Source organism: Scyliorhinus canicula, chromosome 2 (genome assembly GCF_902713615.1).
Source record: "Scyliorhinus canicula chromosome 2, sScyCan1.1, whole genome shotgun sequence".
Taxonomy (NCBI): Eukaryota; Metazoa; Chordata; class Chondrichthyes; order Carcharhiniformes; family Scyliorhinidae; genus Scyliorhinus; species Scyliorhinus canicula.
The window spans coordinates 117,276,185-117,298,488 of NC_052147.1; the positions used below are offsets into that span (position 1 = coordinate 117,276,185).

The following is a 22,304-nucleotide window of genomic DNA, read 5'->3' on the forward strand; positions in this document are numbered from 1 at the left end:
ACTGACTATAGATTTTAAAACTTTTTATAGTCACTGAACAAAGTAGCTTTGAATAACGTTCAAGCAAATAGTCAATTCAGCCCATTCTTATCCGTGTAGACTGTTATCTAGGCGTTAAATCATTCATGGTGAGTTCCAGCTCAGTCCCCTGCTTGAGCATCCCTGCCTCTGAGCCAGAAGCTCTGGATTTAAGCCCCACCCCAGGACCTGATGGTCAAGGCGTGGCGCCAAGCCCCTTTCCCGCCAGTCAGCGGGGCACCAACCACTCCGGGGCGGGCTGAGCCCCTGAAGGTGCGGCCCGACGCCGGAGTGGTTCACGCCACTCCGTCCCGCCGGGATCCCTGCCCTGCCGGGTAGGGGTGAATCCTGCCACTTGTGTTTGATGTTGTCTTTGATAGGATTGCAATTTGTTGCTTATTCAATTAGTCACATTAGTTTGGCAGTGACTTATTTACATGGCGTATGGATTGAGTGGGACATTCTTGGCTGGATTTGAACTATGCAACATAAGGCATGGAAAACAGGAGGAGTAGAGACTTAGACGTGTGAAAGAGAAATTATCATGTGAGATATGATCAGGAACAGTAAAGAGCACCATGTGGACCTGAGAATGAGTCATTTTAAAGTAAACATATGTTTGTAGTTTACATAATAACTTTGTTTTATTGATAACTTTTCAGTTTGAGGTTCTGTGTCAGATATATGTTACGGCGAAAGAATCTATGGAGCATTTCAAAGTAATTGAGATAGATTCAAGTGTGAACTCTAAGGAGGTAAGGAGATGGTATGTGGTACTGAACAGGCACCCGATAGTGATAGTGACCGTGCTGCAGCTGTGGACATTCCACACATTCAAGCATAGTTTTGCATAAGATGCCATGACTCCAAAGGTAATGACCTTGAAGCATCAGCGACTGTATAAATAGAGCTGAATTGTGCCACTTGGAGATTAGGAGCGGGATTCTCCGGACCGCCAATCACGTGTTTCCCAGCCGCATGCCGTTTGCTGGCGGTGGGATTCTACCTTCCCGCCAATTGACAATGGGATTTCCCATTGTAACCACCCCACGCTGCCATGAAACCCACTGGTGGTAGTGTGCTGCCTGCAGGAAAAGTGAATCGCAACGACCGGAGAATTCTGGCCTACATCTTGACTTGGAAAATAATAAATCACTTTGTGCCCTTGGCTTGTCAGATTAATTCAGATATCGTTCTTTCTATTATGTAAATAAAAGAGTTGGAACAAGCACGGAACATGGTTTCACAATAAAAGGTTAACTGATTGCCTTATTGAAGTGAGTATTGAAGTCTTCACCATCAGCAAATCCGAATGAAGAGGATCAGAAGAATATTCAGTTTTTCAGTTGAAGAACTGTTTTGATATTTGGGGAAATATATTTGATTGGTAAGGTGAATGAGCAGGGTGGGGTTGATGTCTGAAGGTATTGCTGATGCTAATGCTGAGGGTCAGGAGTTCAGGGTCAGGTGTATTTTAAAAATTATTTCAGAGTATGAGCATTGTTGCCTCGACCACCATTTATTGCCCATCCCTAAGGATGTTAGGGCATCTAAAGTCATATATCTTAAAGAACACTTTCCATTGATAGAACTAAAAACTGAGGCATTATTGCAGACGTTGTAGTTGAAAGGAAATAAATTATGGATAAACCTGCAAGGAGCACGATTAGTGTTGTCTCTTAACATAGAACAGTACAGCACAGAACAGGCCCTTCGGCCCTCGATGTTGTGCCGAGCCATGATCACCCTACTCAAACCCACGTATCCACCCTATACCCGTAACCCAACAACCCCCCCTAACCTTAGGGGGGTTTTGCAATTTTCACCACTTTGTCATCAGATGTTGGGCATGCTTGTGATTCCGAGATGACAAAGCCAGATTACAACTGGATTGCCTGGCTGATGATCTTTGTGACGGCAGAAGAATGATTCAGTGAGTTTAATACTTCCTCTCCTGTGCACTTCCTAGTTGCCAGCTCAAGTAGTGTAGGCCGAGGCCTGTGAGCTAGGTAGCTAGCCCTCCCTTCGAGATGGGAAATACTATGGGGAACACTAAAAGTGTGGTAAGTCACTTAATATGCAGTTTTTAGAAATGTTTTCAATCAGAATCTATATGCAGGGGTTTCAATTAAAGGAATTAAATTTCCATTTTCATACCCATTACAAATTATCAATTAAGTAAATAATTCAGTCTCAGATGAAAATTTTTTTTGATTTACTAGGAGGCATTGAGACAATTATATTGAATTCTGATGTGATGGGAACTTGGATGTCAAGCTGTGGATATGTTCAGCAAGTGGCAAACTCAATTTCTTTAGTGTGTGCAGTAATCATCAAACCAGGCAATTGCTTCCCCGGTGGCTAAATGGAGCTCTGAGCCCTCTGCTGAGTTTTGTCAAGGGACAATCGTTAATGATGTGAGTCATTTGATTGGGGTGCACCACAGCTGAAGTCCGGGTTTCCTGCGAGGCCTCACTTGTGCCAGTTTGCTGCACAAAGGCCTTGGTCGGTGCAGAAACTCATGAAATGCCTTCATTCGTTACAGAAACAATGGAAATAGGCCCGTTAGGAATAGGTTTCTATATGTTTTATTGTCATTTCATGTTTGCCACAAACAGCACTGTATGACTTGAACAGCTTTAAATGTAAAATGGTTAGAAGGTGTACAAAAGAAGCAACTGCTAATGATTAAAAAAAGTATGTAAAAAAGCGACATCTTCAATTCAGTGTGCAAAAGGTTTCATACAGACAGAAATGCCAACTAACATTTCCTGATAAATTACTTAAATAGCTTATCTACAAAATAATGAGATCTGTTTACCTGCTTAAATGTTACAAGTTGCAACTGAAAAACCTCAATAATTTATACAAACATTTTTTTAAAAAAGAGCAATGACGTACAGGAAGTTTGGGGATATTTAACCAACACCCCACAGCACAAGACAATCTGTTGTTTATAATGCTGTTTCCTTACTGGGGCAATACATTTTTCTTCTGCAAAAATAAATTTTTGACTATGTACACAGCCTTTTTTTATACTACAGTAGCTTCGAGAGACTTTAGACACGTGAGCAAGGTTTTCTGCTGCTTGATCCAAAGGTTCTTATCGATCATACAACAATGAGGTAATATTTGTACAGAGAGAAGTTTCACCTTTTTCACTTTTTGGAAAAGATATCAAGCCATGTGTACCGAGGCACAAGTGGTTGATGAAAGAAAAAAGCTTCTAGGCTCTTCTAAAAAGGGCTACTCTGTTGTTAAGCAGAATTAAGAGAATTGCATCCTAAAGACCACAAGAAACACACTGATTACAGACTCAGAGTCCCCCACTTTCAGCTTCACCGTTGGCTGCCCTTTTCGAACAACAAGTAGGACACAACTTTCAAACAAATAAAAATATCCTAAACTAGCGAGCATCAATATAGAACAATGTTAATAAATAATAATTGTATTTACAATCTTAACAACGCACACAAAGACTCGTGATAAACTCTCATGGATAGTCTGCCGCCTTTTTTTTTCTTTTAAAGTGTCCTTCAATCTTATTTCATCCAGGATAAGAAAATAAATAATTGACGACATTAACAATTTAAAAAAAAATCTACAGGCAGAACAATTTGCCACTTTGGCAACAACTGGTTGAAGAGAAGAACAATCCCTATCAACTGTCTGCTTGTGCTTTTTTAACCATAGCTTTTAAAGCAAATGCCCTTTTCATGAGGCCAGCCTAGGTTCTGAAGAGAGTGCTCTCAGACTGCTCTTGCTTGTTACCATCAGACTAGTTTTACATGGAAGCAAAGCACTAGCTGATGGCAGTCCTGTAGGAACCCTGACTATGCGTGATCGTCTACTTTCCTCTTGGCAACAGGACCTGAAGATACATTCTCCACCCTCTGGCTTACTTTGGTCATCGCTTATTTAGAGGGCTGGCTTGAATTTGGGGGAGTTGGATGGACAAATAGATTTTCACTTTGCACAGAATCAACTAGCTAGTGCTGCTGACATATGCACTATGTGAGGATTATTAATTTATTGGTAGAAGAAAACAAATAAGGTCCAGTACAAAAAAAATGTCACAGCTCCTCCATGGTTTCTTCCAAACATATTTCAACAAACAAAAGACCTTACAGTTCTTCTCCCCACCATTTTGTAAATTCTTTTTACGCTGTTCATTTAAACCTCATTTATCTTTTCACCATATATGGCCCTCTTGTTTTAATTATTAAATAACTGTCCACAGCAGAGATAGTCTCATTAACAGTGTACAATCTCCTTCCATGGGACCTCCAGCTATGAGATGTTGTAGAACTGGAATGCCCAATGACCTGCTGAGTAAAGCTCTTTCCAGACGTAACAGAGGTATTTTTTTTAATGCGATGGCGATTTGCGTTTGTCAGAAGCAGAAACAAGTTACTATGGTTCAGTTGTGATATGGGGAGCAATGCCTTTGCAGATTTGTTGCTGTGTTCTACGTTGATTCCAGTGAGTTCCATCAGCTGATGCAGGCCGGGTGCTTGGACTCCACAAATGAAAGTAAAAACAAGGAAGAAGGAAACAATGGTCCCAGGATTTGTTCCAAGAAAAGGGAAAGGTGCAACACCAGCTTTTAAACATTTCCACATCCAGGAATGCTGACATTATGAATCTGTGGAAAGATGACAACAATGTTAGTCACAGCCTAAATCAGGAATCCCGGGCTCCGTTACAATGCCATTATATTCTCAGGTATGCTCTGCTCTCATCATTTTTTTGTGGATTATGAAAGTTATCTTGCTATTATTAATTCTATTTTTTCTTACAGGAAATATCTTTTCTCCATGCTGAATTAGCAAGGAACACCACATGCAATGAGCCTATTAAGGATCAATACTATTTATGAAATCTGGCAGTGAGCTGGAATTTATTTTACGCATGGTAATCATGCAGCCCTTACCTCTACACTCATATTTGAGATCAGAGAAGTAAACCATTTCTTGAGAGAAGACAAAGAGACCCAACCGTCCACCAGCAAAAGTCTTGTCGTAGATGGCCCCAGAGTCTGCCATGATCTTTCTCCCCTCGTACATTACAACTCTGCAGGAAGAATAACAAACAATCAGCTATAGGATGTCAGAAACCTTAACTGCAGAGTTCTCCACGGTTTACAATTTATTGTTGTGATTCAATAGTCAAAACTATTCTCTAATTAGGTATAGTCAGTGATGTGGTAAAGTAACAAAGTATATGCTTTAAGCTAATTACCTGATGAATCCAGTCTTGGGTCTGTGGGTTAACTGCCATCTGTAAGCAGCCCTGTCCTTCCAACCAATGTTGCGAGGATCGTGCCACAAAGTTTGAACCTAACAGAAGAAGATAAATTCAACACTTAATAGGTATGTTGGAATGGCAAAATACAAAAGAACGGCAGCGTAACGTAGTTTTGTAATTACTCTGTGCTGAGGTTAATCTTCAAGAAAAAAGAAAGGTGAGAATCTCTGTTAAACCATCCCTAACTGCAATTCTCAATGATTTTCAAAAGTCATCTAGTGCCTGCTTTATCTTTTTTAATATAAATTTAGTGTACCCAATTCATTTTTTCCAATTAAGGGGCAATTTAGCATGGCCAATACACCTACCCTGCACACCTGTGGGTTGTGGGGGCGAAACCCATGCGAACATGGAGAGAATGTGCAGACTCCACAGGGACAGTGACCCAGAGCCGGGTCAGAACCTGGGACCTCGTCGCTGTGAGGCAGCAATGCTAACCACTGCGCCACCATGCAGTGCCTGCTTTATCAATAGCAAGCATTACAGGGTTGTTAATTGTGGCATACTTAGGCGGTTTCGCTCAGTTGGGTAGACAGCTGGTTTGTGATACAGAGCAATACCAGCAGCGCTGGTTCAATCTCTGTGTCGGCTGAGGTTATTCATGAAGGCCCTGCCTTCTCAACCTTGGCCCTCGCTTGAGGCATGCTGATCCTCAGGTTAAATCACCACCAGTCAGCTCTCCTCCTCAAAGGAGAAAGCAGCCTATGTTCATCTGGGACTATGACGACTTTACTTACTGACTTAGGAGGAAAAAGATGACCATGGAGCTATGGGTGTAAAGTTTTCTACCACGTGGATTTACCTCATGGCAAAACGGGGTCTGGTGTAGACAAATTGATAGAAATTGGTTGCTGTTCTTTGTCAACCATTTCGCAACAACTGTAACATGTGACAGGAGAAAGCGAAATAGGTGTTCCGTAATGTTTTGGTGGTCTAGCTGTTCCATGATTTAATTGAATGGTCGAACAGGCTCAATGACTGAATGACCTATGCCTGTTCCAACAAAGTATCTTACCTCCTCAGATACAAATAATTGATTATGTATTGATAGATACTTCAGAATAACTGTACTAATTTCTATCCTTTCATTGTGTCGCACTGCCCTGCTTCAGTTTCAAAACTTAATCTTTTGTCTCGGTATGAGATTTATACTGTGCATATAAAGTTCTCCGTACTTGTCCTGCTGTGTTCCCAGTGTGCCAGAGTGCATTACGCAAGTGTTCTCCTGGGCCAGTTGTAGAGTTCACCACTTTGATGGACAGTCCAGCATATCCCTGTGCTTTGGTTGGTGTATCGAGCCAGTAGGTCTGTGTGATCTGCTTCCACATTACCACATAGAAGCGACTGCTGGACTGATAGCCAAATACAAATCCAGCGTAGTCATCATCTCGTTCAGTATTTATGAAGAAAGTACCACTGAAGTCCACGGAATTGAATTCATCGAACCCTATTAACAAAGGAAAATAAGACCTTTATTAATAAATGATTTTCACTGGCAGTCAACAGTAATTTGAATGGTATGAACAGCATTTATATTTTATGTATAAGATGGTTAGGCTCATTCAGGAACAAGCAGTTTTTAAAAATATATTAATTCACGGGATGTTGATAACGTTGGCTGGACCAACATTTATTCCCATCTCTAATTGCCCTTGAGGAAGCAGTGGTGAGCTGCTTTTGTGAACTGCTGCAGTCCATGTGGTATAGGTTCACCAACAGAGCTGTGCACAACTCACAAGTTACCTTTGTTATGTCTCAGCTAAAAGAAAACACAATCTTACTGTTTTTTAATTTGTTAACAATGTCAATCATCTACATCAAGAAAGTGAATACTGAATTGTATTGTCTATATAGAACTTGTAAATAACACTAATTTTTCAGTAGATTTTTTTTACATCACTTCTGTTTAATATAGGCTAATTTCTGTCATAAAATATAAAATACTAAGTGCTGATGGACAGCAATGTATAATTTTACACTGGGATTGTTAAACACTTCTTTAATTCCAAAGAAGCCACATTGGACTTGAAACGTTAACTCTGGGCGGGATTCTCTGCCAGCCAATGGGATTTCCCATTGTGGGCAGCCCCACGCCGTCGGGAAATCCCTGGGTGTGGGTGCACTGCCGGCGTAACGGAGAATCCCGACAGTGGAGAATCCAGCTCTCTGTTTCTCTCTCCACAGGTGCTTCCAGCCCTGCTGAGTTTTTCTTGCACTTTCTGTTCTTATGTCAGATGTCCAGCATCTGCAGTATTTTGCTTATGTTAAGCACTATAAATTGCAAATTTTAATAGACATGGATTGAAAATTTGCCTGGTGCTATAAGTAAATAGTTAAGAATGACGCCAGTGAAATCACAGCCTTTTTTGAAATTTATTCCCATGTGAACAAAGGAAAGTGGTTGACTGAAGTTCTTAACAAAACAGCTCTTCTAGGAGAGACAGTCAACTCACTGAGACCCATTTTGAGAAATGGGTGATGGGGTGGATGAGGGTGCCCTGTGACACCCAAAGCTCAACCGGATGCTATTTCAGGAAGGTGTCTACCGAACCGCCTGGCCACCCAAAATATGCATAGAGACGTCTTACATTAGGACGAAACTGGCTTCAAAATGCAGGTACAAGATCAGTGGAGTCTGTGATCCGCAGGCTCCTTTGAAAAACTTCAAAGGAAAACTGAAGGAAATGTTACTTTTAAATCTTTGTGGGATTCTGAGCCCAGAAATAAAGACTTTAACCCGCTGTTCATGCCTAAGAGGGTCTTTCCCATCTCCTACCCCCCTCCCCAAAATCTGTCCAGAACTCCTGCACCCAGGTGCAATCTACCAACTGATTCTGGGAGAGAGCTGGCCGATTTTCTGCATTGTCCAATTGCTAGTGCCACGCAGGGGCTGTCCGTTTGCCAGCTGCCAAATGGCAGTGGTATTTTAAATGAAGCCCAAAGCTGAATTTGGCCTGGGCCTCAGGATGGTATATAGTGCATGGAGTCATTGCTCTGCCACCTTTGCACCCATTCCCTGCACAAACAGAATATCCCAGCCATAGTCGGGTGACTTATTGTCTTTTCAAATATGTGTGTATGGTATATATGCCCACTCACCTACAGCAATGCCAGGGTCACAATTAACAGTCTGTACCAACTCTTTGCCTTTATGTCTGACCACCCAGTTGGGGTCAATTTGGGATGTTCCTTTAGGATCCAATGGTACCATTTGGAATTTGCGGAAGTCGGTCTCAGTGATTTCAAAGTTTTCAGGACAAACATCATAGATATCCAGGATATTGTCCCCATCAAAATCATCCTTACAAGCATCTCCTCGTCCATCACCTGATGAAAAGAGAAGTGATATTCTTCAGTCAAAGTAAAGTATCCTCAAAAAGTAACTGAATACTTAGCCTCCATTGTCAGTTGATTCCAGTTTCTAATAAAAATGATAACAATAATATTACTAACATAGAATTATTATTCCCTTACCATCAGAATCGGTTTGGTCGGGATTGGCTTTCAACCTGCAGTTGTCCTTCTCATCAGGAATACCATCATTATCATCATCGTGATCACAGACATCACCCTTTCCATCCTTGTCGTGATCTGCTTGGTTGGAATTGGGGATGTAGGGGCAGTTATCCAGATTGTTCTGGTGACCATCTTCATCAATATCCTGGTTATTATCACACTTATCTCCCACAAGGTCAGAGTCTGAATCAGTCTGAAATTAGATAACATATTAATCCGTATTTGACAGTCTATATTTTGTAGCAATGTTCAGAATAATCAAATATAGAAATAACCCTTGGAATTGTACATGCATTGTACCGGTACAGTGTTGTGCTACTCTGATCTTGATGCAATACCTGTACAGCTGGATACATGTAAAGTTGACACCTGACTATGTAAATTGGTTTTACTATGCTCTTACAATTACATGGACTGAAGCTCATTAGATTCTGCCTTTTGTACTGCTCATGTTCCTGGCAACATATTCATGCTGCAAAAGTTGAAATGCCAACCGTTTCTGCTCCTTATTTTACAAATTGTATTTTATAACAATTTTCATTGCTGTGTGGTGTGTGGACTTCTTTCTGTTCACTCAAGTGGAGTGAAGTAATAAATCTTGGATTATTATAATGGGCCAGAATAATGCACACTTTAACAGAAAACATCTGTCTGATAGAGGTCTTGTGGTGCAGTGAGAAGCATCCCCACTCAGAGACAGATGCTCTGGATTCAAGTCACATGCCAGAAATTGATGGCCCAGGAAGGTGTGTTCATACAGCCAAACAGGTAACTTTCAAATCCTTCCAACACACACCAATGATAGGCGGTGAGAGCAGGAGAGATTCTTGGTTAGCCATATGGTGGAAAGAAATTGGAGCCTCCACCCTCACTATTCACAGCTCCAGACTATAACAGACGACATGTAAAAGTACAGGTTTCCACATCAACTCCTTGGAGGAGCTGGTTGGCTGAACGGCCAGTGTGGAACACATTGGTGCCACCAGTATGGGGCATGGCAAGGTGAGACGGACCTGTCTTCGGGCAAAATAAAACAGATGATTTATCTGCAATCTTCCTAAAAAAAGGATTTTGTTTGTAGGACAATGGATTTTCGCTCCTATCCTCAACAGAATGACCTAAACTGTCATTAAAGAAACAAGATTGCTTTTAAATCTCCCCTATGCCACCTCATAACAACCAGCTTTCTATTAAAAGCATCAGGTGTGCGGTTGGACAAAAATCTTGAACACTGCAACACAAAAGTGTTGAAGTACTGGTTTCCCTGGGACCCAGTGGAAGATGCCATTGATTGGCGTGTAAAAGCAAAACAATTTAAAGCCCAAATTTGTGATGATTACATGGAAGCAATCCAAAACTCTCCAGACAGAGGCTGAGGTCACGCTACAACATAATCTTGTATTCTCAGGAGTGGAATTAATCTCATCAAAAGCCTTATTGCTATGCCTGTCCATTATTAACTTGGAATGGCTGGAATTTAACAATTACATCTTCATTGGCAATGCATGTTGACTTCCATAGCTGCCTTGAATTTTACTTCAGATTTAATAGATACCATTGCTGATTGCAGGCGGAACTCATTAACCACAATCACTACAGCTTTCAAATATTCATTATTTAATTAATTTCTAGGCTCCCTCAGATATCCAAGTAAAAGGAAGTACTTGAAAGATATGTTTGTTTCAAATAAATACATTTAATCCAATCTTACAGTAGCATTCTTGTTGTTGAGTATTAGTTTAAAACTGAGAAAGACTTACTTGTTCTGGATTGTGTTCTAGTGGGCAGTTATCACACTGATCACCAACTCCATCTAAATCGGTGTCCCTCTGGTCAACATTGTAAACATAAGGGCAGTTGTCCTTCTCGTTCAGAATACCTGGAAATCAAAAACAATGTTGTTCAGAAAAATGTGGAACTTCAGAGTTGACCTCCATTATTATACTAAAACAAACACAATTTTCCAGGAACTTCCACACTTGAGAGTGTAATGGAGGCAGGTTCAATTGAAGCATTCAGAAGGGAATTGGACTTTTGTCTGGAAAGGAAGAATGTGCAGTGGCACACCATCACATTCTCCTTCCCTCCTGACCTTACAAAAGGTCAAATATCCCTGAATATTAAGTTTCCAGTTTTGATCTCCTTGCAACCATGGGGTGAATTCTACTCCTCCCCAATCGCGTGTTTGTTGGTGGTGCACCGTCGCTGGCAGTAGGAATCTCCGTTCCTGTGTTGGAAAATGGGATTTCCCATTGTAGCCACCCCACGCTGCCGGGAAACCCGCAGGCAGGGTTGCGCTGCTGGCAGAACGGAGAATCCCACCAACGGAAAAATTCACCCGCATGTTTCCGTAATGGCTATGAGATCATATCCATTTACCTCAATTTGTGCCATCAGTTTGTCTACCTTATTCCGAATGCTCCTGAACCATAGGGCACAAATTTAAAATAATTAGCAAAAAACAGATGTGTTTCTTTTGCACATCGCATTGTGAAATGGGACACGCTGCCTGGAAGGGCCATGGCAGCAGATTCATTAGTTACTTTTGAAAGGGGATTAGATAAATATTTGAAGAGGAAATCTTGGTGAGGCTGTGGGTTAAAAGCAGGTACAGAGGACTAATTAGGTAACTCTTTCAAAGAAGCCAGCATAACCTTAATACGCCAAATAGCCTCTCTCCCTGTTATGTTTAAAGCCTTTACTACTAATGTAAAAATATAATCATTTACAAGCTTTAATTTACAAATAGAGCATTCTTACCATCGCCATCAATATCTATGGCACAAGCATCTCCCTCTCCATTCGCATCAGTGTCTGCCTGGTCAGGGTTATGGTCGTAAGCGCAGTTGTCGCAGCGATCTCCAACATCATCCCGATCATAATCATACTGGCGAGGATTGAATAAGAATTCGCAGTTGTCCTGAAGAATAAGTTGTCAGACAATTAGATGGAAATAAAAGTTTTAAATAAAATAAAAGGAAGGATAATGTTCACATGAATTTATGAAGTGGATTGTATTTAATTTATAAAGTTGTTGTTTCAAAGTCCTTTATTATTCAACTGAAACTTAGAGGCAAGACTATGGACACCTAGGTGTCAAATTGCTGGAACAGAATCTCAAAGATTAGTGTTTGCTTGCTGAAGCTCTTTCGTGTCTCACAGAACCTTTTGATATGCATGTGAGTATGAAAACACAAAGGGTAAAGTCAGAAGAAAGCTTCCTTTGAATGGTATTGCACTGAGAGTAGGTTTCTCAGGTACCCGAGACAAGGCCCAGACAGTTTTGCCAGCTGTGTGCTATGTGTACAGGTTGCATAGCTCTCTGTGAGTCTCGCCTTCATTCTGCAGGAGAGTTGTTTTTTCTCTGAATTAATGTCATAGGTCGGAATGTGTTTTTTGTTAGTATTGTCTACACTTCCAGAATGGTGCAGAGTAGAATATCTTCCTCTCACAACTTACTCTCTCATCTGGAATGCCATCATTATCATCATCGTTATCGCAAGCATCGCCAACTCCATCCTTATCGTGATCTTCTTGCCCAGAGTTGGGGAGGATTGGGCAATTGTCCTGTAAATGAAAAAGGGATTGTTTTGTAGAAGTGTATTATATCACTGTTCAAAGACCTGTCAATTTAATACCACGGAAAGAACTTTCTTTGATTCCACTTTAAAAGCCAGCTGTCTAACAAAAAATGTTTGGTTCGCACATCCAAGCAGAATTCTTTTGTAACAAATGATAACTACAGGCTGACAGAAATTTATTTTCAATCCACACCCTGTCTTTTCCCTGGCATAATATAGATTTATCACACCAAAAATTGACAAGTTAATTCCACATGTGATATTTTAGTACTCATCTTACTGTTTGTAGTGCACATTTAGTACATCATTGCTATTTGTCCCAAGGGTATAAAAAAATGTTGCCTTTATTGTAAAAGCCATGTATTAGAAGACAGCAACCCACCACATATTTCAACTAAGGCACCATAATTAACCTAAGACTATGCTTATTCGTAATGAGTCTCAAATGGTTAAAACAAAAGTCAGGCAGCTCCAAGCAATGACAGCTTACCTTTTTACAGTGGTAAGTAGCATTGACTACACAGGTGAGATCTTCATTTGGCCAACCATCCAAGTCAGTATCTTCTCCACAGATGATGCCATTGCCAGCAAAGCCAGGCCTGCACTCACAACGGAACATCTGGTCACTGAAGATACCAAGGTAAATACATTTGGCATGCCTGTTGCAGTTGTGCGTCCCCTCTTTGCAGGGGTTACGTGGCTCACAGACCTAAAATAAACAAAATATATTCATTTGATTATCTGAATTTCACAGCTTAATCACAGCTTTACCATCCAATATTTTAAGGCAGTGTCTTGCCTTGCAGATTGGTTTATATTTCAGTGCGATGTTAGCTGACGCAAAAATTTGGGTCACTTGTTCATTGCAATTTCTTTTATTTTGTACTCAACGAGAGAGTTTTTAAAAAACGTATTCTTTCTTAGGATGTGGCCGATGCTGGCAAGGCCAGCATAATAATAATCTTTTATTGTCACAAGTATGAAGTTACTGTGAAAAGCCCCCAGTCGGCACATTCCGGAGCCTGTTCGGGTAAGGCAGTACGGGAATTGAAGCCGTGCTGCTGGCCTTGTTCTGCATTACCAACTAGCTGTCTAGCCCACTGAGCTAAACCGGGCAGTTTTGCTCATTCCTAATTGCACTTGAATTAAGCGGCTAGCTGGGTCATTTCAGTGGGCAGTCAACCACATTTCTGTGGGTTTGGAGTCACATTTAGGCCAGACCAGGTAAGGATGGCAGATTTTCTTCACTGAAGGACATTAGTGAACCACATGGGTTTTTAATGGCAGTTGATGATAGTTTTATGGGCGCAATTGCGAAATAGCTTTTTCCAATTCCAGAGTTTTAACTTCACCAGCTGCCATGGGATTTGAAGCCATGTTCTCACACCCTTAGCTGTGGCATTACTGTCCCCCCTTAAATTGCTCTATGAGATCCTTTACCTACACCCATGCAGACAGATGGGGCCTTGGTTTAACATTTCATCTGAAAGGCAGCACATGTTCCAAACTCCCCCAGTACTGCACTGGAGCATCAGCCTTGATTTGTGCGCTCAAGCGCGGCAGTGAGATTTGAACACAGACCCTTTTGATTCATAGGCAAGTGTGCTGCCAACTAAGCCACAGTTGATATCCGAAGCATGGACCAGTTAATGATTTAATCTCACCTGTTTGTTCTTCGTAGCCTCCTCAATGCCCCTGCCAAATGGTTGAGTACCGGTGTATCGTGGTGGACAGGATTGACAGTGGTAACCTGGCTCTGTGTTTTCACACCTATGCTCTCCATTGACTTGAAAGCAGGTGTCAGGCACTTCTGTGCACTGTAAGAGATTTAAAAATAATTGATATATCGGACTAGAATCTGCAATGCACCCAAAACATAAAGTTAATTCCACAGGACAGTACCTCATTAATATCCTCACAGTGAATACCATCTCCACTGTAACCACGGGGGCAGGGACCACACTTCCAGGAGCCATCTTGGAAGCTGGTACATTTGCTTTGAGCAAAGCATGGATTTGATAGACATCCATCTGAAATACAGATCATTTCCATGTGAGCCATTGACTGTAAGATGTATATGTATATGTACACCATCAGCAGACATAGCAAGTGTGCAGATTAGCAAGTTTGCAGATGAAATTAAGATTGGTGGAGTTGCAGATAGTGAGGAGGACTATCAGAGAATACAGCAAAATATAGATAGATTGGAGAGTTGGGCAGAGAAATGGCAGGTGGAGTGCAATCCAGGCAAATGCGAGCTGATGCATTTTGGAAGATCTAATTCAAGAGCGGACTATACGGTCAACGGAAGAGTCCTGGGGAAAATTGATGTACAGAGAGATCTGGGAGTTCAGGTCCATTGCACCCTGAAGGTGGCAACATAGGTCGATAGAGTGGTCAAGAAGGCATACAGCATGCTTGCCTTCATTGGACGGGGTATTGAGTACAAGAGTCGGCAGGTCATGTTACAGTTGTATATGACTTTGGTTAGGCCACATTTGGAATATTGCGTGCAGTTCTGGTCGCCACATTACCAGAAGGATGTGGATGCTTTAGAGAGGCTGCAGAGGAGGCTCACCAGGATGTTGCCTGGTATGGAGGGTGCTAGCTATGAAGAAAGGTGGTGTAGATTAGGATTGATTTCATGGAAAGACGGAGGTTGAGGGGGGACCTGATTGAGGTCTACAAAATTATGAGGGGTATGGACAGTTTGGATAGCAACAAGCTTTTTCCAAGAGTGGGGGTATCAATTACAAGGGGTCACGATTTCAAGGTGAGAGGGGGAAAGTTTAAGGGAGATGTGCGTGGGAAGTTTTTTTACGCAGAGGGTGGTGGGTGCCTGGAACGCTTTGCCAGCGGAGGTGGTAAAGGCGGGCACGATAGCATCATTTAAGATGCATCTAGACAGATATATGAACGGGCGGGGAACAGAGGGAAGTAGATCCTTGGAAAATGGGGGACAGGTTTAGATAAAGGATCTGGATCGGTGCAGGCTGGGAGGGCCGAAGGGCCTGTTCCTGTGCTGTAATTTTCTTTGCATAATGGCAACAAGAATCAAAACTCCTTTATAATTGTTGCTAAAGTGTAGACACTATGAAAATGTAAAGACTTACCAATCGGGCACTCCAGTTTGTTGCATAGCTGAGTCTCCCTCGATTCACCCATACAGTTTTTGCCTTCATATTTAGGTGCTGGACTGTTGCAAAGACGTGTACGTTTCTGTATTCCTCCCCCACAGGTAATGGAACAAGAGTCCCATGGTGACCAGACACCCCAATTTCCATCAACTGAAACATGGAAAGAAATGCTTTGAGGATCTTGCACAAGGCATATATTCTACAATTTGGTTTTCAGAAACTGCTTGGAAAATGATTTCATATATGAACTATGTGGTCCAAAATTCTTCACCCAAAACAAATACTCACTTGGGCACGGGACCTGTTCACATTTTTCAGTTTCCCTCCTCTGTCCCATACACTCTTTTCCACCCATTTGTGGCATTGGGGAGTTACACAGGCGAATCCGAGTGATCACACCAGCTCCACAGCTCACTGAGCATGAAGACCAAGGGGACCAATAACTCCAACCACCATCTTGTTTGACTGGAACAAGAGGAAAACATTAATAATCACTCTTTTGCGGAACATTGTAGGACACGTAGGCTACTCTCTTTTATGTAGTTCAATGGTGAGTGGACAAACCAAAAATTAAACCAACATTTTACATAGGTGCAGTTAAGGAAACTTAGATATGTGTCAATCGTAGCAATACTTAAACTGTCCATTTTATGTTGCACTTAGTGGTCCACTAAGGCAGACATTTGTCTGTTTATTCCTGGAACAAATCGCTCGAGGCTTATAGCTTGAGGGGCGCCACTCCCCATCAAGCATGGCTGACCAGGAGTCTCTCCCACTCTCACCACCAGTCATTGGTGTGTTTGGAAGGATTTGCAGGTTGGCTGCAATATGAACGCACCTTCCTTGACCTTCAAGATCTGGGGTAGGACTTGAATCTGGAGCTTCTGGCTCAGAGGCAGGGATTCTACCAATTGCGCCACAAGACCTCCACATTTATTTGTTTTGATCATTTTTATTCCAGCTCTCTTTAACTGTAACAGTTGACATTTTATATGGTGGAGACTTGACTTTGCGAAGCAGTAGTTTCTCTGAACTGGCTTAGCGTGGTTAGTCCAGGACGTTGCTTTTGTGCAAAATGGAAGAAATGTAACTGTGTACCTACACGGACAGGTGAGCTGATATTTAAAATTTAACACCACTATTTTATTGCCTTGGTGCATACAAGCAAAGTAGTAACTGGCGTTGGGGTGCATGGGGATGGCATGGTGCCAGGGAGGGCAGTGGTGGGGAACAAAACTCACATCTCTTGTCACATTCTTCTAAGTGGCAGCTACGAGTCTGAACAGAGGTTCCATGACAGTCACTGTTAATCCGATCACAGGAGCGACCTCGCTGCTGGGTTCCAATTCCACAGGTAACAGAACAATGTGTCCATTCAGACCAAGGAGACCAACCAGCCTCGGATTCATTTGGAATTGCTGTGGAAAATTAAGCACACGTCAACAGCAGTCCCAGAATGAAAGAGATTTATTGCACCTTGTGCTATGGAATGCCCTGGGATAATATATAAAATGCAAACCAACCATATTCTACTGTCTGTACATGTTTCCTTTTGTGTCAAATGCACTTGCTTCTAGCAACTGCGAACACCTACATACCATACTTAGGTGAAACCTGCTAGCTCTCTAACTCTCAACCCTCATTGTGCTTAGTTTGTGATGATGAGTGTTTAATCCATACCAAAACATCAAGTGACGGACAATCTTTTATCACCTTGGTTTGCGTAGGTCAAGCATCATTCAGACTTGATATCATTATGCATAATGGGTACAGTATTCCGAAACTCTAGTTATTTTGCTTTCTAGCCTTCAAACCTCTGCTGCCTGATTTCTTATGGCGTTTCCTACGGATACCACTGTCTAAATATTTATTGGGCAACATTTCATGAATAGTCCTCAACTGAATCCAATGAATTCCACAATTAGAAAACAAAAGGGACTTTTATTTAATGGGAATTTCAACACTAGATATTTTCTGCCCAGTCTGACAGTTTATAAAACTTTTCATCTTTTTTAAACGGTTCCCCTCGCCTACAAAGAACCAACCTATTCATAGGCTGTATTGGCTGGCAACATGGCTGGCCTGTGCCAACATTACTCACTCAATAGTTTGCTGGTGACAGTAACTGCCTGCAGCACTCTCATCTCTTCCCCAGTTGGGGAATTGAGAGTTATGGAAGTAAGGCAGGAAAGTAGACTTGGTGAGTGTTAAATCAGCCATGATCTTATTAAATGGCGGTGCAGGCTCAAGGCCGAATGGCCTACTCCTGTTCCTATTTTTGTATGGCCATCCCTCTTATACTTAAACACATCAGTGCTTCAGTTATATGTTTCTTAGAATTTAGATCAGTTTCAGCAGGACTTACATGGACATCGGGCACAGCATTCCCCATCTGGGACCACAGCGTCCGCACATGACACAGTAGGGCAGGAAATCCTTTGGCAAAAGGTGACAGATGACTGAAAAGGGGAAGGGAAAAAAAAAAGTGAGCGAGCAACCTTAGAGACAAAATGTTTTTTTTTTGAGCATATGTCTGACAACTATGCTATTCGCAAAGCATCTTGGCAAAAGCAAAGTAACAGCAGCTGGTTAAAATCACTTTTTATCTTTCCAACCCTGTGTTTTCTTGTTGACTTCGACCATTATTGTAACAGTTGGGAGTCAGGAAATGCAGCTTTGAGCAATAGCTTGCTCAGAAAGCATGCGCGGGATGAAATATTATTGGGTCCATCCCACATACTTGGCTGATTTACATCATTATTGGGCAACACACAGGAACCTTTCAATTATCCACAAATTTACTCCCAGATAAGAGTAACAAAGATTGTTGCTTTCACATTCCTTTTTGGAAAAAAGGTTTTAGTGTACTTCCAAACAGTTAGTTCCTTTAAGTTTAATCCAGCTCATATTTGGCACAGACCTTTTCCTCTTGAGAACCTTGCCCAAGACAGTGTTTCCATACAAATGCTGCTCAAAAACTAACAACAATCTGCTGGCTGCGTACAAGTAGTCCCCATACCCAAAGCTATTGATATTTTTTGAACGGTTGCTGCAGCATTGGCAATGGTCCTAGCCACTGCTTGAGGTGCAGTGATTGAATCCAATGTAACCAAAACCTGCCGAATGATCGCTACACATATTATAATCAAATCTTTGCTAAAATTGTGTTTGAAAAAGCAAGCTAAACTCTTGGATCAAATGTTGCACGCTTTTACCTGACATGTGCAGTCGGTGCAGTTGTCCACTTTCCATTGGTCCCTGTCTTTGTAGGTCATGCCGTTGTGAATACAGCTGCCTGTCGGTTTGATTCCAATCGTTTGGGCAATTAATTCATTTTCTGCCGTCTAGTGGGGTGAGAGGCAAGGACAGTTACTGACGACCCATACAGACTGGAGAAGGTAACTTACAGAAGGCATGATTCCTTTCAATCCCTTACCACTTTTTGGACGTTGTCAACCAGTTGAGTGACCATGGTTCTGAGGGCCTGGAGTTCCGTGAACATGTTGGACAGTTCCTCGCAGGAAATGCCACAGACTTTCTGAAGGTCTTTGATCTTGTGACTATCAAAATAGGTCCTGATGGCTGGACTTTCGGAGCCAGCAATAGGTAAAGAGAGAATCCCTCGAGAAGCTACAAAAAAAGGAGCAGCTTTATCAGGCCATCACACTCACCAAATCTACTTTCCTGCCTTACTTCCATAACCCTCAACTCCCCAACTGGGGAAGAGAGAGTGCTACAGTGCAAGCCATTCTCCAAAGTTTCAGCAAGACCAGTGGGTAGGTAAAGTGGATGGGAGTTATATTTCTAACAGTGCACGCGTTAATTTGTTTAACCTCTTCACAGACTGACTCAGTACTTTCCCACTCACAAAATACAGGAGCAACTAAAATAATCCTGTGCCTCAGTCACGCATTCAGACAATGGCTGCTGCTGGACTAATTCTGTTATAATCCCGAAGCCCAGTTTACCAAACAAAAGGCAATAGTGTGACTATTCTGGGGGTGACGGAGGCTCTGAGCGAGTATTCCCCCACAGTCCCTGGGAGCTGAAAGGTTGGGCTAACTCCGATGAGGCTGACTTGACTTGCCGCTGCAACGTTTTAATACATGACATTGACAGAATGCTAAAGCGCGGAGGGACAACAGTGCCACTGCCTCCCAGTGTGTTCCAGGAATGCCGGCAGCCCGGGACAGACCCGTGTTAAATAAATACTTACAACTGGAGCAGCCCTTGTTGGTCAGGATCGTCTCCATATTGGTCCCAAACACAAAACGCACATTCTGCAGAACTCCCTGCGCCAGACAGGAAAAAAAAACAGGCAAAGTTGGAGCGACTGGAAAGTTAGCCACAAATAACCAGGGTGTTCCCCCTTTACTTGTTCAGCGACACGGCAACCTGAAGTTCAACATTTTAACATCTGAATTTGGGTATATATGAGAACTCTCGTCACCTTCATGTTATATGAAGTTTTCTCTCTGCTCCTTAAAAATAAGGATTCAGGGAAACATTTTGAACTATTCGGTGCAGATTTCTCTTTACTTTTACAATGCAAACCATCCATTTAGTTGCAATCTCTCTCCTTGTCCCAGTCTGCCTGCTCCTCCCTCTTCTATCTGACTGTATGCTGTGTGAGTCCCTGCTATCTGTCCCCCTCTCTCACACACACACTCACCTGGAAGTTGTTCCTGAGACCCATTCCTCCTTTGGCCAGCCTCAGCCTGTAGTCTCCATGCCTCAGCACCTTGTGAATAGCCTCCTCCAGCTCCACCCTGTTGACCTTCTCACAGCCCACGTACAGAGTGGCCACGTCCTCCTGGACGAAGAGGGTGAGGTTCTTCCAGCGGGCATTGGCCAGGTGGGCGTCGGTGATGGAGACCATGCTCTGCTTGCCCGCGATGGTGATGGTCAGGTCCAGCGTGTTCGCCTTCCCGTTCGACAAGATCTCGAAGATGCGAGTGCCCCCCAGCGTGTCGATGGCCACCAAGGTGCCCCGGCTCTTCTTCACCTGGCGCAGGGTGGCGAGGAAGATGAAGCCCTTCTCCTGCTGGATGTGGTCGATCAGCTCACTGAAGCTGTTGTCTGAAGCCGGCTCAATGATGTCGGGGTTGAGGATCCTATAGGCCGGGCTGCTGGGCTCGGGACCTCTCACCATGTGCACTCCAACATGTTTGCGAGTCAGCCCAGTGATGTCGAACAAGTCAAAGACCCCGTCGTCCACTCCGGCGTCTGTCAGAGGGAGGGGAGAAGGGGAAGCGGGTGGCAGAGGGGGGAGGAAAGGGTTAAAAAGGTGCTGGGAAATCAATAGCAGGAGAGCCCAGTCCTGCTGCCCCCCTCACCCACACGCACTGCACAACAAACTAAAGGGAGGCAAACTCACCTTGAATCCTCTTGGGCGAGCAGACAACAATCATCAGAAGAAGAAGCGGAAAACCTCCTTGCAGTGGCTTCATTTTGAGAAGAGGAACTTACAACCTAACATAAAAGAAAGGTGAGAAGGGAAACCCCCTTTTTGGTTTTAGCTGCATACACTTTCCAGCAATACAATCATTGAAATTGCAGTCGCGAGAGATAAGTACACTTTCACTGACCGGTACAGGAGGCTTTTCAATCTTGGAATGAACATGCAGCAGTAATAGCTCCGCGTGAGGTGAAAGGAAGTTCCCAAATCCGAATTGCAGCGAGACCTTCTGCAGATCTGGTGGCTTGAATTCTGCAACAGGCTCGAGACGTTACTTGTTTTCCCTCTCACTCTCTCTTACTTTCCACCTCCCAGCTCTCTTTCCCCCTCCCGGCTATCTATGGGTGCCCGAGACCGATGCTACTGTGGAGCTGCAGTGTGCCCTTCCTTTAAATACCCTCTCACATTCCTCTGCTCCAGCCTCTGCCAATCGCTGGCTGCCTGGGAGGAAGCGAGCTTGTGTTTATCCAGTTACCTCACAACAAGTGGGATACAGTTCCAAAGCAGCCGGACCGCAACCAGGAAGGCAATTAGGCGGATTCCGCTGGAGCCAGGCCAAAATACTCAAATAATATCACCGAGGGGTACTAGCCAGAGTCAGCACCTCCCCCTGGCCTGACCCAGGCAGCCCTGTTCAACACACACACACACACACTTCATTCAGCAAAACGTTAGAAACACGTGTTAAAATAGCTTTTAATTTTTCTAGAACAGGAGTGTGATGGTGTAGGTTGAGAATTAAAAAAAAACACATTGTGTATCTCAAGCAAATGAAAGATGTGTTTTAATACTTCTTCCAGTCTGCAAGCATGTGAAGTCGAGAGAATAGGTGCAGAGGTTTGTGGGCTGTTATTATCAGACTGCCCACCAGGGGGGAGTGTGGCGTCTCATTTCGAGTGTCTTTCGAGTGGGGCTTTCGGCTCAGGAAGTGTCTCACCTTCCAGACAGTGAGAGTGTCTCACACCCCATAGTCCAAACTGCACTTGATCATCCCTCAGACCACCAGAACTTGCCTTTTGAGTACATGTGCTGCTTGATATATCTCAGTCGTGCAGAGAAATATGTAACTCTCCCCTATTTCCGTGCAATAATGTCTTTCCTTCACTTGGGAGCACAGAACGACTTTACAACGACTGCAATTTTGTTTTAAGGCTGGAAATACTTTACTTCAACACGTGTGTACCATGTATGATTCTAAAGCAACTCACTGGTATCTACCCAGACACAATCAAACCTCGCAACATTTCTGTCTTTGTTATTCTGCTTATTTGGTTTTTTTTCCACACG

At 42.8% G+C, this 22,304-nt stretch overlaps 1 protein-coding gene across 1 annotated transcript; it reads right to left on the reverse strand.

Moving 5' to 3' along the window:
* Positions 1–2,590: 2,590 nt before the first annotated feature.
* On the reverse strand, positions 2,591–21,391 carry thbs1b (thrombospondin 1b). The gene is made up of 22 exons (XM_038785729.1): positions 21,148–21,391; positions 20,937–21,031; positions 20,232–20,785; positions 19,776–19,851; positions 18,996–19,189; positions 18,775–18,903; positions 17,925–18,018; positions 16,801–16,977; positions 15,848–16,024; positions 15,536–15,709; positions 14,325–14,452; positions 14,087–14,239; positions 12,913–13,131; positions 12,301–12,408; positions 11,602–11,761; positions 10,602–10,720; positions 8,800–9,034; positions 8,425–8,652; positions 6,501–6,772; positions 5,260–5,357; positions 4,952–5,091; positions 2,591–4,663 (listed from the first exon to the last, which is right to left on the reverse strand). The coding sequence occupies exons 2-22, from the start codon at positions 21,007–21,009 to the stop codon at positions 4,656–4,658; spliced, it is 3,516 nt and encodes a 1,171-aa protein (XP_038641657.1). The 5' UTR covers positions 21,010–21,031; positions 21,148–21,391; the 3' UTR covers positions 2,591–4,655.
* Positions 21,392–22,304: the final 913 nt, after the last annotated feature.

Excerpts from the sequence above, each read along its gene's own strand:
- thbs1b (XM_038785729.1), bottom strand. The coding sequence starts at position 21,009 with ATGAAGCCACTGCAAGGAGGTTTTCCGCTTCTTCTTCTGATGATTGTT. Across the intron at positions 12,409-12,912 it reads CTACTTACCACTGTAAAAAG|GACAATTGCCCAATCCTCCC; the intron begins GTAAGCTGTCAT and ends TTTCATTTACAG. Across the intron at positions 5,358-6,500 it reads CTGGGAACACAGCAGGACAA|GTTCAAACTTTGTGGCACGA; the intron begins GTACGGAGAACT and ends TTCTTCTGTTAG.